Below are 17,755 nucleotides of genomic sequence, written 5' to 3'. Positions count from 1 at the left end.
AGACATGCATTCAATCTACCAATTAACACCAAAGCAATCCGGATGATCTTGGCTTTCAGAAGGAATGTAGAAGCATTGGCTGTTATGGTTTTGCTGAGTGCCATCACCATTTTTTTTTCCCTGGAGAAAAATTGCTCAGTCCCAGTTTACAAAAACTCTGGTCTGAGCAAGATGGGTTAAAAAATAAGTTGACTGAATGCATCCTGTCATATGGCAGAAAGTATTGCTTATATAATCAGTGTATTACAGGTAAGGCTAGGCTTGAATAACTCCTCTCTGAATGATTTTCTTTATTAAAATTTTCTGAATGACAGGAAGTCTTCATTTTCATTTTTTATTTTTTGCTTTAATGTTAAGAATCCCATTACCCGCTCTAATATTGTGGAAGAAACAATCAGAAGGCCAACGTTTGTGTACACGGGTGGTTAGGGGATGATAGTCCCATGTAGGACAACCTGTATCTCTCCCCTCCCCAATGCAGTATGTATATTACTCAATTCTAGAAAGAGATTAGTAAGGAGCAGTGGGCAAAATTAATAGGAATAGGTTACCCTCCAGCAAATAGCATCTTGGTTCAATAGCTCTTGTGTGCAAATGATTCTTCTACAGTTGTGGTCAAGAGGTTACATAGCAATCATCTTTGCAGGCAATCTTATCTTAAGGTTGTTAAGCAGACAGAACTCTGGCTGCATTAAAGCAAGTCTCACCCATTCATTTAGTCTATTCTCTCCTTCTGGAGGAAGTCGGGGAGCAAGAGTGGCTGGGGAAAGCCGGTACTGATGGTTTTCCTATCCACACAGTGAGAGATTAATGTGTGTCGCAGTGGCATGGACTGCTCATAATAATAATAAGATTGTTACCAAAGAAAAATGTCCAGGAGCCAGAATTGGTCATCAGTCAGCACTGTATACTTAGAAAGGGCTGATGAGATCAATAGAAACATTAATAGGAAATAGTCTATCAGAAAAGGGTGGTGACCCGAGAAATCACATTCACAAGCCAGTAAATAAAATTGTAATATTTTTAACTCCTAAAAATATGCCAGTTATTCTGCTATCATTAGCACCTGGATGGAGACAAAATGACAGGTACATTAATGATCGCATCACATAAATACTTGCACCAGACATCAGTGCCCAAGTACTAATGACAGCAAATACTAATAACAGAATTTATAGTAAGACATTCCATGCATCTTTGGTATCATTGTAGTTTATGCTATCAACCACTGAAAGAAGACAGTAGTAGAGCACCTTAGGAGTGGCAGGGCCTATCTTTGATATCATCAGTGAATGAAAGGCTATCTTATATTGGCTGCAAAACTCCAGCCAACCAGTAGATGGCACCAGTGTTCAGTTTTTGTGTTTTTCTTGGCTGCTGGCTAAATGGTTGTTTGTGGGTTTGCAGCCCAGATTTGGTAGGTGTAGTTGAAGTCCTGGGAAAGACACTGTCCTTGATAGCATATATAGCCAGCTGAATGACCTGTTACCTAAGCAAAAGGAGTTGAGACATTTTAAAAGTCCAGAACATGATAACATTCAGAGATGGTCAAGTAGATACCTCCCTAATTCAGTCCCATTAAGTAGGCCAGACGAGAAAATCAATTCCATAGGTAGTTTTTTTTAAAAAGCAACTTCTCAGATCTTTAGTTGGATCCTGGCACCTTAACCAATACACAAAACTGGCTCACAATTGTATTCCTTAGGAATTAAGTATTGCAGTGCAAGTAAATGTTTGTTACCATTGCAGGTAATGACTTAGAAATCCTCTACACATTTACATGCCAGGTGCAATTTCCATGTTTACAATAATAAAAAAATGCATGTCCTTTCCAACTTTTGGGAACCTGGTTCTGTAGAATTATTGACATGATTGCTCACCAGATTAGCTTGGGATTGCTGTTCCCATAGCTATTTGATTTGTTGAGTAATGTGGGGAGTTTCTTGAAGAGACTGCAGTTCCATGAATTGGAGCATTTCTAAAGGAATAAAAGTAATGGGGAGGTTTTAAATGGGGTTTTGGGACTGAGGTGACGAGTGTTTAATCCTTTTCACTGTTTTTAATTGTAAAGTGTCCCAGCCAATGCTCCAATTTGTCTCAGGGTTTTCCTCTCACAATAGTTTTTAAAGACATTATCTAGTGAAAAAAAGTCAAGCTCAAATATTTCATTGATGTTTCTGTTAAATCATTTAGTATTTGAACATACATGTGCATGCATAATCACACAGACACCCCATACAACTGTAAAAAGAAACTGACAAGCTTCTGTAATTGTAACCCAGAGAAGTAATCAAATTCCTTTTCAACTTGAGGAAAGCATCTAATAGCTCACAATTATTACTATTTTTCTTTTTTCAGAGACCTGTCACTTTCTTTTTTAGACTGGCTGAGTATTTCATAGCACTCAATTGAAACCATAGTTAAACCAAGCGACTCTATTTCCAAATGTAATGCAGAAGTCATCTAGAAATAATAATAAAGCCCTTTCCTTTTTTCTTCAGGAAAACCATCAGTGAAACACATTGGTCATTTCTTCCCACTCTCTCCTTCCCAGGGGCTAGTAACATATTATTTCTGCTAAGTATCTATTTCTCTTTAAGTATTCTGAATTTCAGGCTGTGGAATCCTATAAGGGAGAGCTAAAAAAGAAAATGGGTGAGGCTGGGGAAAGATTAGATGGAGGAAACTGCAATCCCTCCTCCCCTTTTAAATTTGTCAAAGCTAATTTCTATAGCCGTAAGTTAAACTCAACTATATGCTGGATTTGGGGCTGAACAATTGTATTTGTTGTTACAGATTTTTTGAAAATTGTTTTTATTTACTGTTTGCTACCCAGCACTCCAATGAGATGGGTGACCTTAAGTGATTAAAGTGGTTTTAAAAACCTGCATATAAATGGAGTTTGTGATATAACATAAAAATCACATTATTCCTATTTTGGGGAGTTAAAAAGCAATATGTCTAACCATCTCTAAGATACAATTAGGATCCCTACTTGAAACCTTCATAAACAGACATTGTCCTACATAATAGATTGTGCTTTAGAAAGTACATGTAAATGACATCTTAAGTTCCTTTCCCAGGTGTCTTCCTTCCTTCCTTCCTTCCTTCCTTCCTTCCTTCCTTCCTTCCTTCCTTCCTTCCTTCCTTCCTTCCTTCCTTCCTTCCTTCCTTCCTGGGAAGCTTTCCAATATATGAAACCTGTTATCATATGTCCCATCCAACTTAATCTTAATCTTTAACATTAATCACATGTAATCCTGTTTACCACTCCAGTAATTTTATTCTCTTGTTTTTAAAACTCGAAGGAACCACTTACCTGCAGTTTCCCAAACAAGAGAGATGCACAGAGAGCCTATGTCTTGTGTTATTCCTCAAAAAAAGGCACAACACCATTGTTGTTGGCATTTAGCATGTACTGTATTATAGGAGTTATTACAAATGTTTACTATATCAAATGGGACCAAGCTATGAATCAGTATAGCATGTTAATCTTTAGTGTATTGACAACTGAAGATCTTCTCTTGGGGAGCCCATGGGGTTAATCCATTTTATCCTCCAAACAACCTGTAAGCTGTAAGAGGATGGGAAATGTAGACACTCTCTGAGATATTTTGTGTGCTTTGCAATCAACACTATTTCAGTCATTCAGCTTATCAGTTTTGTTATCACCTAGCATTCTATCTTCTGGGATAAAAATTAAAATAAAATACAGGTGAAACTCAAAAAATTAGAATATCGTGCAAAAGTTCATTTATTTCAGTAATGCAACTTAAAAGGTGAACCTAATATATGAGATAGACTCATTACATGCAAAGCAAGATAGTTCAAGACGTGATTTGTCATAATAGAGATGATTATGGCTTACAACTCATGAAAACCCCAAATCCACAATCTCAGAAAATTAGAATATTGTGAAAAGGTGCAATATTCTAGGCTCAGTGTCCCACTCTAATCAGCTAATTAAGCCATAACACCTGCAAAGGGTTCCTGAGCCTTTAAACGGTCTCTCAGTCTGGTTCAGTAGGAATCACAATCATGGGAAAGACTGCTGACCTGACAGTTGTGCAGAAAACCATCATTGACACCTTCCATAAAGAGGGAAAGCCTCAAAAGGTAATTGCAAAAGAAGTTGGATGTTCCCAAAGTTCTGTATCAAAGCACATTAATAGAAAGTTATGTGGAAGGGAAAAATGTGGAAGAAAAAGGTGCACAAGCAGCAGGGATGACCACAACTTGGAGTGGATTGTCAGGAAAAGGCCATTCAAAAGTGTTGGGGACTTTCACAAGGAGTGGACTGAGGCTGGAATCAGTGCATCAAGAGCCAGCACACAGAGACGGATCCTGGAAATGGGCTTCAAATGTCGTATTCCTCTTGTCAAGCTGCTCCTGAACAACAAACACTGTCAAAAGCATCTTACCTGGGCTAAAGAAAAACAGAACTGGTCTGTTGCTCAGTGGTCCAAAGTCCTCTTTTCTGATGAGAGCAACTTGTGTATCTCATTTGGCAAACAAGGACCCAAAGTCTGGAGGAAGAATGGAGAGGCACACACTGCAAGATGCTTGAAGTCCAGTGTGAAGTTTCCACAGTCTGTGTTGATTTGGGGAGCCATGTCATTGCTGGTGTTGGTCCACTGTGCTTCATTAAGTCCGGGGTCAATGCAGCCGTCTACCAGGGGATTTTGGAGCACTTCATGCTTCCTTCTGCAGACGAGCTTTATGGGGATGCTGACTTCATTTTCCAGCAGGACTTGGGTCCTGCCCACACTGCCAAAAACACCAAAAACTGGTTCATTGACCATGGGATTACTGTGCTTGATTGGCCAGCAAACTTGCCTGACCTGAACCCCATAAGAGAATCTATGGGGCATCGCCAAGAGAAAGATGAGAGACATGAGGCTGAACAATGCAGAAGAGCTGAAAGCCGCTATTGAAGCATCCTGGTCTTCCATAACACCTCAGCAGTGCCACAGGCTGATAGCTTCTATGCCACGCCGCATTTAGGCAGCAATTGCTGCAAAAGGGGGCCAAACCAAGTACTGAGTACATATGCATGCTTATCCTTTTCAGACATCCAATATCGTTCTATGTATAATCCTTGTTTTATTGATTGCATGTAATATTCTAATTTTCTGAGATTGTGGATTTGGGGTTTTCATAAGCTGTAAGCCATAATCATCTCAATTATGACAAATCACAGCTTGAACTATCTTGCTTTACATGTAATAATTCTATCTTGTATATTAGGTTCACCTTTTAAGTTGCATTACTGAAATAAATGAACTTTTGCACGATATTCTAATTTTTCGAGTTTCACCTGTACAATTGCAATTGTTTTTCTATTGCTAGAACATATCCTATTATGATTGGCCTAGTGGAAAGCCTGTTATCACAAACACATTTTTAGAGAGTTATCCTCAGTGAATACAGAAGATCCTTCCCCACCTCCTAAAAAGGATAAAAAGATTGGGTACCACATGTACAAATTGAAAAAGAGGTTCTTCAAGATTCTCCCTGATCATATGGATTACTATTTTCTGGATCTATAATTTGCTGATGGAAATACTCACTTTCAGCTCTTTTTTTAATTTACAGAACCCATTGCAGCTTTCCCTGGAGAACACACATTTGAAATTTCAGGTAAAAATGCACTGCTTCTTGCTTTTATTTTACTGCATGGTTTATTTTCTGATTTTTTTGATACTTAAAAATTAATGTGTGTGCAGAAAGTGAGAGGCAACCAAACAAAACTAACACAAAATTGCTATGCAAATAAAAAGCTTGTATTTACAATAGAATCTAAGTGAGAAGGTTTAAAAAGAGTATAAAATACAGAATTAATTCTAAAAAATATCTTGAGTCAGTTTCAGTTATAAGAATGCTTGCAGAATGTTTTTAAAGTTGTACAGATCTGCTGGCTTGTTTGTATTAGCACCCTAATGAGTCATTCTCTGAGTGAGATGAGTGGTTTGTAAATTTGATAAAAATAATGACTGTGTGTCCTCCTATCTTTGTGTGCATTCTCACCTCATGTCAGCTGGAAGATTTCTTTGGGGAAGAGCAAGCATGCTTTTACTTGGACAATATCCTGGGAAGTTCAACCCACACTTTGCAACTTACTGCTTTACCTTTCTATAAAATAGAGCTGTATCTCTTTAACAATTCTGCCTAAGTTCAACTCATTAGGGTAGCAAATGCTTCTTCCACTGAATTTCTTTTTTAATATATCTAAAAGGTAAAATGGCCTGCATAGAGTGCAAAACTTGTACTGATTATTTGGAAGATGGTCACATAGGTATCTTTGTTAAGATGAAAGGGAGTTGAGACATATTTTCTGTCTTCTATGGTTCAGAAGTGATAACAACAAAATCTGTTTAACAGTGTTGTGTAGCTTAATTGAGAATCTTCTAGAAATACTGCCTTGAAAATGATATATAATAACATAGTTATGGGTAACTCAAGGCTACATGTCGCTCTGAAATCTTCCAAAACTCAGGGACTCTACCAACAACATTTAACAGCAAACTGTCAAGTTGCAGGAACTTAATTTCCTGCCAGTAAGTTAAAAAATGGTTTTGAGTAGATTTTTCACTTTAAAAACTTAAAGGGGAAGAAAGCACAAAAACAACCCACAAAGCCTTCTTCATGTGTTTCATCCTCACTTAGGGCTATCCTATCCTATCCTGAGTTAGGGATGCAGAAAACCAGATGACCGTTAAAGGACTGCAGAGTTTTAAAAAATGTATCTCTTTGCTCCCAACTAGTAGCCATATAGATTTTTGCAGCCTGGATATAGTAATCTTACACTAGACACTGGTAAAATTAAAGATGGTCATTGTAAAGTTGCCCAGACTTGAATTGTAAGAATGCTAAAGCTGCACTGCAGGGCTAGTATGGAAGTTACATGTAGCTGTATTTGGAATCAGACTATCTAATAATAGAGATCATAAAGATGCAAATGAACTCCTCTCCATCTGCAACACCAGGCAAGGAGCAGTGAAGCTTTAAGATGTAAGAGGGGGAAATAAATGGCCACCACGGAGAGGCTTAACCTCCAGATCAGAGTGAATTAGAAGTGCAATGAGGTGACAGTGATGAATATTTAGCATGTTTTTAGCCAACAAGTACCAAGGCAGGGACTCTAACAGGTGTAGGGAAGGGAGGGAACTGCAGCAGAGGAACTGTCGCCCTGAGTTTGAAGGCTGACATTTAGTCAGAGAGAAGAAGGGTGAAATGGTGCATTTAATAGCTTAATGCTGGCCTGAAGAAAAAAAAAACCAAGATGACTTAGATTGATAAAACTTGTAGAAGGAAGCAAAGGGGGAAAGGAATGCAGAGATTGTCCTGCTCATTAAACTTAATTCTGAATCAGTGGAGATGTATTGTTATGTGTCTGTCAGGAAGGGTTGGGGGAGGAAGCCAAACATCTCTTTTTTAATCTGGAGAAAATTTTCATTTTGTTTTGTTTTGCAGGGCTTTTTGCCTTTCCCCTGTCAAATGCAAAACTCTAGTGTGGCCAAAAGGAAGGAGGATTCGTTTCCAAAAGCTTTCAGTGCAGATTAAATCATTTTGTTGCATTGATTAATGGATAGATAGTCCTTCCTTGAACAAATTCAGGCTATTGGCAACATATTGCCAGACATTGCTGGCTGTGACTTCCAGAAGAAATGTATTTTGAGTAGTTGGGAGAAGCTGGCTTGGTTCTGAAAAATAGTTTTCAAAGTCCTTGTGCATTAAGATTTAGAGCCTAGTAGAAAGTCTGCTAAAGCCAAGGATGAAAGCTATATTGACCTTCAAAACTTTTTACTTAGATCTTAAGTTAAAGAAGATATTTTTTTTAGCAGTCTTGGCATGATTGTTGGTTTATGTATTATTTTCCCAATGGAAAGTAGTCTAATAGTTTAATCTCAAACTTTGTTGTTTTGTGCATAGCAATTGTGACTGTTGTGCTGATGTTGCAAATATATTATATAGATGCTGCAAGGCAAAATGAATGATGAATGAAGTAATCATTTCACATTTGTAGATTTGTGAAAGATAAGTACAAAATATTACATATGTGCATCATTTATTGACCTTTTAAAATTTGCTATAACCCTCGTGATATGGAATGGGCAAGGAGTATTGGCAACATTTTGGCTCAAACCACTCCGTGTTTTATTAGAAAGATTTTGGTATTGTGCTATGTTTGAAACAGGACTGATTTAAAAGTCTGTTGGAATAGAACTATTTATCCATCCTGATTTAGAATGCCATGTATCTGGCTAGAAATGCAAATATATGATTGAAATTTAGTTTTGAATACTTAACGTAAAGAAGGATAATGATGTCTCCTCGGCAGGAAGAATAGCTTTGCACATCTCCAATGGGATACATTGGTGTCCAGAGCTATTGATAGCTTCTCTCTCCAACTGGAGAAAATCTGACCCAAGGCCTGAGGTCTAATTCCAATGCTTCCCCATCTTCTGGGAGAAGTCTGGACAATACTTCCTTAGGCTACGGATGAGGATTCATATGGATAAATGCTTTTCTATTCACGCCATATTGCTTAAAAGCTCAGATGTTATAAAGTCCAACCCTATATTTTTCTTAATAATCTTAATCTTCTGTGTTTGTGAATTTACTTTATTTTGCTTTTTTTTTTTTATGGAAAAATGCATTATCCTCACTTTTAAGTTGAATGATTGTCAGTCTGATTTCCAAATACTTATTGGATTCTCTACATTCTTTGTAAAAAGTTGACCAAATTAAAATTCCTAACTATTCCTGAAAATGCGGGGTTGAGGTGGGGGAACCTACCTCTATGCTTAGTGAAAATACTGCTAATATAAAAAGAATTTTGTTGAAAATATATACTGCAACTGCAATTACAATCCTGAAGTGTTAGGAGAATATCTGGACACACTTTGCTTGTTTCCTACATGAAGCACCTTAATCTGAAAAGCAAAATGTTCTCTTCTTTAATTTGGATGTGGTCATATGGAAGAAAATAGACTTTTACAGATTGTTTCTCTTCTAGGCAGATTGTTTCTCTTTTAGAAAAAACTTGCAAATCTTTTGAGAGACTGGGGAAGATTTCTCTTAATGTCTTTAAATTTTAATGCCTATGCAAAAGAAAGCAAAGCCACATTATTTCATATACACACAAGCCAGCAACGAGTTCCCTTCTCCCACCCTTTCAGGTTCTGTTCTTTCCTGCCCAATGTGCTACTAAGCTGAGCACAAGGAGAACCAATGCAAAAAAAGTCTCCATTTTCTAATTTCTCCCACCACTGACAATATGAGGGCAGTCTCCAAGTAGCAACCTGCCATTTTCAGTTTATATATTGTTTAACAACAAATCTGTGTTTGCTCTCATATGTACACAAGAAGAGGCGTGTGTTTTCAAATATCTGCTGATCATATCTGTTTTTGGCATATTTAGGTATATGCTTTAAATAGAAAAATATAAAGTGCCCATCTTGAAAATATAATATGTAAAGAATTATATGCCACAGGATACCTGCCAACAGCTTGAGCTGCTTATGTGGATGCTTTCTATTTAGCACTACAGATTTTCTATTTTTTTCCTGCTACTTCTTGCCTATTGCTGCTAGAGTCCGATTTTCCTTTTAGTCTGAGAGAAAATGCTCATCACCTTAAAGGACAACATACAGAGGACTGTTTTCTGCTGATGCAGGGCAACATTCTATCGCACCAAGTGCTGAGAAATGCAACTAGTAGTAATTCCCAAGCCTTCACCTGTTCTATATGCTAATCTTGCTATTTCACACCCTTGTGATAAAGTCTTCTTAAGCCATTCTTCATGTTGCAACAGGGATCAGCCATTTTCAACCATAATCTATTGTGTTTATTCCTACAGCATAGTTGTAAGTGGCAGAATTAAAGGAAAGCCTTCTTGATAGAATGAATATGATATTCCATAACATATTACAGTGTTTAGTTGAACATAGCAGTAGGATAGTAGACTCAAACCCTATTGTTTCAAATTAGTTCTACTAAAGAACAAAGTGAGTGGAAGAAAAAACAGAGGCTTCAGATACCCATAAATTATATTTATTACAGACGATGTCTGAGGGTTTGATTCAATCTAAGAAGATAGTGGTATTACCCCTATTTTAAGAAAATATATTTAACTGAAGCATAATAAAAGTACATCATCATCCAAAGCAGCACTATCATCTAGAACAGATACTTTTGTTTAAAAAAACCCTATGCAGCTTTATTTCCACTGTTTCAGATTTCATCCTACAAATTTGCACTGTTTCAGATTTCATCCTACATGCAACAGAAAAGGAAGAGGAAGTTACATTTTCTGTGAGTTGCCTTCCTTATTTGGATCTTATTTGGATCTTAATAAGGAAGAAGGGATCAACCTACTCTCCAAACCTCATGAAGGTAGGACAAAAAGCAATAGATGGAAACTAATCAAGGAAAGAACCAACCCAGAACTAAGGAGAAATTTCCTGACAATTAGAACAATTTATCAGTGGAACAACTTGCTTCCAGAAGCTGTGGGTGCTCCAACACTGGATATTTTTAAGAGAGATTGGACAACCATTTGTCTAAAATGGTAATGGAGTTTCCTGCTTGATCACAGGGTTGGATTAGTAGCCTTTTAAGATCCCTTCTGACTTTGTTATTCTGTTTTCACAAAATATTTTAATGCCCTTCTTTTTGAACAGAAGACACAGCCAGCCCTGCACCCAGTCCACTGAATATAGATTCCATACTTCTCTTTCCTTGGTTTTTGGCATGTCTACAATGAAAGCAGATGAAACATCAAGAATGTTCCAGTAGAACAGAGTAGAATATATGGACTATTATGCAGTAGAACACAGCACTGCTTAGATTTGAGAAAGATAGGCTTTGTCTTGAATGCATATGAATTCCTGACTTTGGGAATGGCAGAAATTTGCTACATCTAAACTTAAAGTTAGCAATCAAGTACCAATTAACTGGTTACAAGTAACTAATGATAAAATTATAATGTGTGTTTTTGTTCTTGTGCTACCTGCGTGGTAAAGCAAGGAGACTGAGTGAGAGGTTGTCAGCCTCAAGATCTCTTCGGGTACCCCAACTATTATCCTTTATTTCTCCCTTAGTATCTCTACTACTAGGCTTACTTCTTTCGGCTGTCATTAGCAGGGGGGAGGGGTAATTGTGGGGGAAGAGAGCTGAGGTGTTTTGCATTTTTTACTGTGGGCAGAAGAAGGGGGATTTCTTCTTTCCAATTTTCCATTTCTTTCCTAGCCTCTATCCTTTTCGCGCAGCTGCGAGGTCTTATCAAAATATGTCAAGGTCAACGGACAGAGGCCTCATCACTACCTGAAGATGCTCACATGATCATATTCGGAACTTTTAATTAGCTGAGACTTCTGGACTTTGGGGGTGGGAACAATTCCATTTCTTTGTATGTGTGATCTGCGCGCCAAATTCTCACTTTGAATTCCATTTGTAGCTTCCTTTTCATCTTCCAGTAAAGAAGAACTTTGCTCTGAACCATGGAGTCTGAGTATTTCTTTCTTGGATTTTGAAAGGAGCACATACCGACATTATTCGAAAGTCCCCATCAGCCCACCCGGAGAAAACACCAATTTTTCTTCCGAGGGGTTTTCACATCATGTCATCTCCAGCCAGCGAGGAGGATGAGCAGGGATCTGTGGGGGCAGCAAATGCTGTTACCAGAGATGCCAGCCACCGATTTGTTAGTTGCTGACCTTACACTGGAAGAAACTCCAACCGAGATGCCCAGATGGTCGTTAGGAGTTGGATGGAAAAATCCGGAAGACCCCCCTCCTGGAATCACTGTAAGTCGAAGAGGTGCGAGGAACGGCTGTGGCAGGGGAGGAGATGGAATGCAGGCTGGATCAAGCCGGGAAAAGCTTTAAGGATGCTTCTGAGAAACCCGGCAGGGCTCCAACATATGAGGGGAAGAGAGGCGAGTTCAGCCTGGGGAAGTCGGGCTGCCACCACCCCCTGGCCCATCCCACGCCGGCGCAACCACCAGCTCCCGTCTGGGAGCCCCAGCAGCGGGGTAATGCCTAGAAGACGCCACCTGCCCTCCTTAGATGTGAAGTTTGGAGGAAATCCCAAGGACTTGGGGTTTTTCCTGGTGCAGGTTGGAAGCTATATGGCAGAGTATGAAAGGAGTTCACCTCTGAAGCAGCCAAAGTAAGATGTGTTACCAGAACCCTGGAGGATGGCAGCTGACTGGGTGGTGACTCTGTATAATGATAACTCCCCCAACTGCGAAGCCTTGATGTTTTTATGACTGCCTTGAGGAGGAGGTTTGAAGATCCTCTGGCAGAGAGAAGGGCCAGGATCAGGATGAAAACCATAACTCAAGGGGGAAGATCAGTTGCTGACTACACCCAAGAGTTCAGACAGCTGGCATATCGCATTCGAGGCTGGTCCCAGGAAGCTCTAATAGAAGCCTACAAAGATGGCCTAAATGAAGAGGTATACCACATGTGCATCTCCAGAAGGGATCCCCATGACTTGCAGTTGTGGTACCTGTTAGCGGAAGAGGTGGAAATAGATCTAGCCGAAGTAGGACGCAGAGGAGGCTCCGCATGGAGCACCATGCTCCCTCCTCGGCTCCGAGAGATCCCTAAGCCCCGGAAGGGAGGGGTGATGACGAGGGCCAAATCCACTGCCTGTTTCCGTTGTGGGAAGGAAGGCCACCGTGCGGAGTTGTCGTAGTCAAACCAGATCCAAAAAAGGACGGGGCCCTGGAAGGAAGCTCCGAATCCTCCCCAACCAGGCCTCGCGAAACCAGGCTAACGATAGGGGAGGTTGTAGAAGTCACTCCCCAGCGGAAAAGAGCTGGGACCCCCGACTCCTCCCGACGAGAGTGAGACCGACTCGGAAGATGACGTCTCGGTAAGTCCTAACCGGGCCCCCTTTCCATTCCAATTAAATTAAGGGTGCCCACCTCGGGTACTGAGGGAAATGCTGGCCTTATTGGACTCGGGGTGCACGAGGTGCCTAATTAGCATGAAAGTAGTTAAAGGCATGGGCATTGGACTGAGAAATTTGAAAACGCCCATATCCTTTTACCAATTAGATGGGTCTGAAGCGGGGGTTGCCCTGCACGGTTCATAACGGAGCCCTTAGAGATGACCATGGGAACCCACAGCGAGACCTTGTGCTTTATTGTGGCTCCCGGGATGGAACACTCCCTAATCTTGGGATTGCCCTGGCTTCGAAATGGAATCCCAAGTAAACTGGAGAAAGGGGTGGATACGGATTCGTACTGACCAACCTCCAGGAAGGGAGGAGCAAACCCCTTAAACGGGGAGAATCCCCATCCCAAGCCCCAAACCCCTGCTGAGACAGCTTCCACAGGGCGAGCATAGAAGGGGGAGAAAATCCGAAAGAGTACTGGGACCTAAGAGAAGTTTTTAGCGAAGAGGCCTCCGATGAGCTCCCTCCCATCGGTCAACCGATTGCAGCATTGAATTTCTACCGGGGTGACACTACCGAAACCAAAGATGTATTCGATGACCCCAAAGGAGTTAGAGGAATTGAGATCGTTTATCGACAAGAATTTGAAACGAGGGTTCATCCAACCTGCCAGACCTCGAGTGGCGGCCCCTGTGATGTTCCGCGAGAAGAAAGATGGCTCCAAGCGCTGGTGGTGGACTACCGAAATTTGAACGCGGTATCCGTGGAAAATGTGTACCCCCTCCCTCTAATGAAGGACATGTTGGCTCACCTGGCCAAGGGGAAGATCTTCACGAAACTGGACTTGAGGGAGGCCTATTACCGAATCCGAATTAAAAGAGGAGACGAGTGGAAAACTGCATTCAATTGCCCCATAGGTTGCTTCCAATTCAATGTTCTCCGTTTGGCCTACAGGGGCACCAGCTGTCTTCATGCAATTGATCAACCAAGTGCTCCACGAACATTTATACAGGGGTTTTGGTCTACCTTGACGATATCTTATCTACTACTGGAGACCAGAGACCAACATGTGAAACTGGTACGGTCCGTATGCTGCACAAATTGCGCTGCCAAATTGTACGCCAAATTGTCCAAATGTGAGTTCCATCAGGAAAAGATTGACTACCTGGGATATCGTATCTCACCCGAGGGTCTTGAGATGGACCCGGAGAAGGTACGAGCCGTATTGGAGTGGGCCCCACCAAGAACCCGAAAACAACTTCAAAGTTTCCTTGGATTTGCTAACTTTTATCGGCAATTCATCCCATGTTTTGCTAAAATAGCCATGCCTATCACCAACCTCCCAAAAACAAAGGGAGAAGCGAAGCCAAAGCCTAAGCCAGCCGTTGAATTGGTCTATGGAGTGCCAAGCCGCTTTTGAGAAGCTAAAAAGACTATTTGCTGCCGAGCCAGTGCTAAAGCATCCGGACATGGATGTCCCCTTCGTGATCAAGCTGATGCAAGTGATGTAGCGGTAGGAGCGGTCTTACTTCAATTAAACGAGAAGGGGACACTACAACCGTGTGCCTACACATCCCGTAAATTAACTGACACCCGAACGTAGATGGGCTGTCTGGGAGAAAGAAGCTTTGCAGTCTGCTGGGCTCTAATGACCTGGAGGCATTTTCTGGAAGGCTGAGGCACCCATTTGAGGTTTGGACTGATCATAAAAACCTGGAGGCCTTAAAGCGCCTCGGAAACTATCTCCTAAGCAAGTTAGGTGGGCCCAGTACTTCAAACGATTCAATTTCTTTCTGAAGTACATCCCAGGAGGAAAGAATTTTATGGCGGATGCTTTATCTAGGATGCCACAATACAACAGTGTTCGAAAAAGAAGTGATAAGTCCGATTGTGCCCACCACACAGCTGGCAGCACCAGTGGTCACCAGGGCGCAAAAGAAGAAACAAGAGGCAGATCTGTCCAATGATTTGATCGAACAATTTAAAGAAGCTTTGAAAACAGATGAATGGTTCCAGGCAAATGCAAATAACTGCACTGTTAGAGATGGGTTAGCCTGGATGGGACGAAGCTGTATGTACCTAAAACACTGAGGAGCCAAGTATTACAACAAACTCATGATTCCAAGGCAGCGGGTCACTTTGGTTTCGTGAAGACCTTACACCTGGTGAAACGGCAGTTCTGGTGGCCCTCTTTGAAAAAGACATTGAAACTTATGTAGCAAGCTGCCCAGTTTGCGCCTCAGCTAAGAGACCTCCGGTAAGCCGCCAGGTCTGTTGCAGAATGTGAATGCCAGCCAACTGCCCCTTAGAAGGAAATCTCTATGGACTTTATAGTAGATTTACCTGAGAGTGCTGGGCACACGGTGATCTGGGTGGTGACCGACTTGTTTTCCAAACAGGCACATTTCATACCTTGCACCAAGATTCCTCTGATGCGAAGTCGTTAGCCAAACTGTTCATTATACACGTCTACAGACTGCATGGTGTTCCTGAACGTATAATATCAGATCGAGGAGTTCAATTTACCTCGAACTTCTGGAGGGAATTTTGAAGTTGATAGGCTCACCCAAGGGTTAAGCTCCGCCCACCACCCCCAAACTAATGGGGCCTGCGAGAGGACTAACGGGTGCTAGAGCAATATCTCCGATGTTACATAAATTATCAGCAAGACAACTGGGTGGACCTGCTACCTTTTGCCAAGTAGCGTATAACAACTCCGTTCACAGCAGCACTGGTTTTACCCGTTCAAAGTGGCTACGGGACAAGATTTTGTACCCATACCTGAACTTCCTCGCGAGAAACCCAATATCCAGTCATTGGATGACTGGATATCTCAACTACAACTCAATTGGCCAGTCGCCGCAAAGCTCTGGACGAAGCGCATCAATCCCATAAGAAGTTTGCAGACAAGAAAAGAGCCCCACAACAGTCGTATCAAGTAGGCGACAAAGTATTCCTCTCAACCAAGTATCTGCAAACCACTCAGAGATCAAAGAAGTTAGGCCCTAAGTATGTGGGGCCTTTCCTATTGAGCGAATTGTGAATCCCGTGACAGTTCAATTGACGCTACCAAAGACTCTTCGTCGCATTCATCCTGTTTTCCATGTCAGCCTGCTAAAACCCGAACACACCTGTACATTGAGACCGACCCAGACTGATCCCCGTCCCATTGTTGATTGAGGGTGAACAACATTTTGAAGTTAAAGAGATTTTAGACTCTCGAAAAAGGAGGGTCGCCTACAATATCTTGTAGCCTGGAAACATTTCCCCCCCTCTCATGCTGAGTGGGTGAGCGAAAAAGACGTTAGGGCTCCTGACCTGCTAAAGAAATTTTATACTAAGTATCCTGATAAACCATAAGAATGTATGCAATGCTTAACATATCTTTTTATTCTCTCTTACAGGGACTAATGTCCTTTTTCTAGGGGGTCCGAATGTCAGCCTCAAGATCTCTTGGTACCCCAACTATTATCCTTTATTTCTCCTTAGTATCTCTACTACTAGGCTTACTTCTTTCGGCTGTCATTAGCAACGGGGAGGGGTAATTGTGGGGGAAGAGAGCTGGAGGTGTTTTGCATTTTACTGTGGGCAGAAGAAGGGGGATTTCTTCTTTCCAATTTTCCATTTCTTTCCTAGCCTCTATCCTTTTGCGCAGCTGCAGGTCTTATCAAAATATGTCAAGGTCAACGGACAGAGGCCTCATCACTACCTGAAGATGCTCACATGATCATATTCGGAACTTTTAATGGCGGAGACTTCTGGACTTTGGGGGTGGGAACAATTCCATTTCTTTGTATGTGTGATCTCTGCGCCAAATTCTCACTTTGAATTCCATTTGTAGCTTCCTTTTCATCTTCCAGTAAAAGAAGAACTTTGCTCTGAACCATGGAGTCTGAGTATTTCTTTCTTGGATTTTGAAAGGAGCACATACCGACAGAGGTTTACATTGTTTAGCACAGCGGTCGCCAACCAGTGGGCCATGAGAAAATTTTGGTGGGCTGCAGAGAAATCTCACCCCCAGAGCACCCCCCCCGAAGCAATTAATCCAGGCTGCACAGAAACACAAGCCTGCTCAGCCCACATGGCCCGCGGGAACCCTCCCCGCCCACTCACTCCTTCCCCGGCAAACTTGCCTGCTAAATTGCTATTTTTCCTTTTTCCAACCATCATCTGTTCCGCTGTGCTGGGAGATTTAGATTAGCTAGGAAGGAGGAAATTGTTGGATTTCTTGCTTTCTAGCTAGTCTTTAGATCTTCGGCTCAGCACAGCTGAACCTCCCTTAGGGCTGAAGGTTTGCTTGCAAGCAAATTCAGTGCAGACTCACGGCAAGCAAATTTGAGAGACTGAGCTAGCCGATGGCAGATAGATAGATCACTGAATGATTCTGTGAGCAACTCAATCTGCCTGCTTTGCCTGATTTTGGATAAAAGTTGCTTTTTTAAATAAAAAAAAATCAATGTTTACATACATGGTGTGTTGTGAGTTAATTTTGTGAGTTTTCTTGCTAGCAAATTTTATGTGACAGACTGAACTAGCCAATGGCAGATAGATAGATCTCTGAATGAATCTGTGATTCTGTGAGCAACTCAATCTGCCTGCCTGCTTTGCCTGGTTTGGGGTCAAAGTTGCTCATTTTATAAAAAATTCAATATTTATATAAATATTTATAATATTTACATACAAGCCATGCCCAGCCAGTCACATGACCACCAAGCCACACCCGCAAATTAGGCCACACCCACAGAACCAGTTAGTGGTCCCTAGGATCTAAAATTATGAGTTTGGTGGTCCCTGAGGTCCAAAAGTTTGGCGACCCCTGGTTTAGCATGCAGCAAAATATGTGTCC

At 41.3% G+C, this 17,755-nt stretch overlaps 1 protein-coding gene across 5 annotated transcripts in view; it reads left to right on the top strand.

Annotated features, from left to right (window-relative positions):
- NRP2 (neuropilin 2) overlaps window positions 1-17,755 on the top strand; it is a 255,966-nt gene that overhangs the window by 196,442 nt on the left and 41,769 nt on the right. For 4 of the 5 annotated variants that reach the window (XM_087913793.1, XM_026707612.2, XM_087913960.1 and 1 more), the window contains exon 15: window positions 5,596-5,640. In XM_087913793.1, coding sequence (XP_087769919.1) covers window positions 5,596-5,640 — 45 coding nt within the window. Of the gene's footprint in view, window positions 1-5,595; window positions 5,641-10,240; window positions 11,047-16,848; window positions 17,343-17,755 lie in introns of those variants that run through there. The other variant, XR_015739693.1, reaches the window with a different exon arrangement.

This window comes from Pseudonaja textilis, chromosome 1 (genome assembly GCF_049901715.1).
Source record: "Pseudonaja textilis isolate UNSWEBS1 chromosome 1, rPseTex1.2, whole genome shotgun sequence".
NCBI classification, from domain to species: Eukaryota; Metazoa; Chordata; class Lepidosauria; order Squamata; family Elapidae; genus Pseudonaja; species Pseudonaja textilis.
Note: the sequence above shows the minus strand (reverse complement) of the source record. Positions and strands in the feature narration are given on the sequence as shown.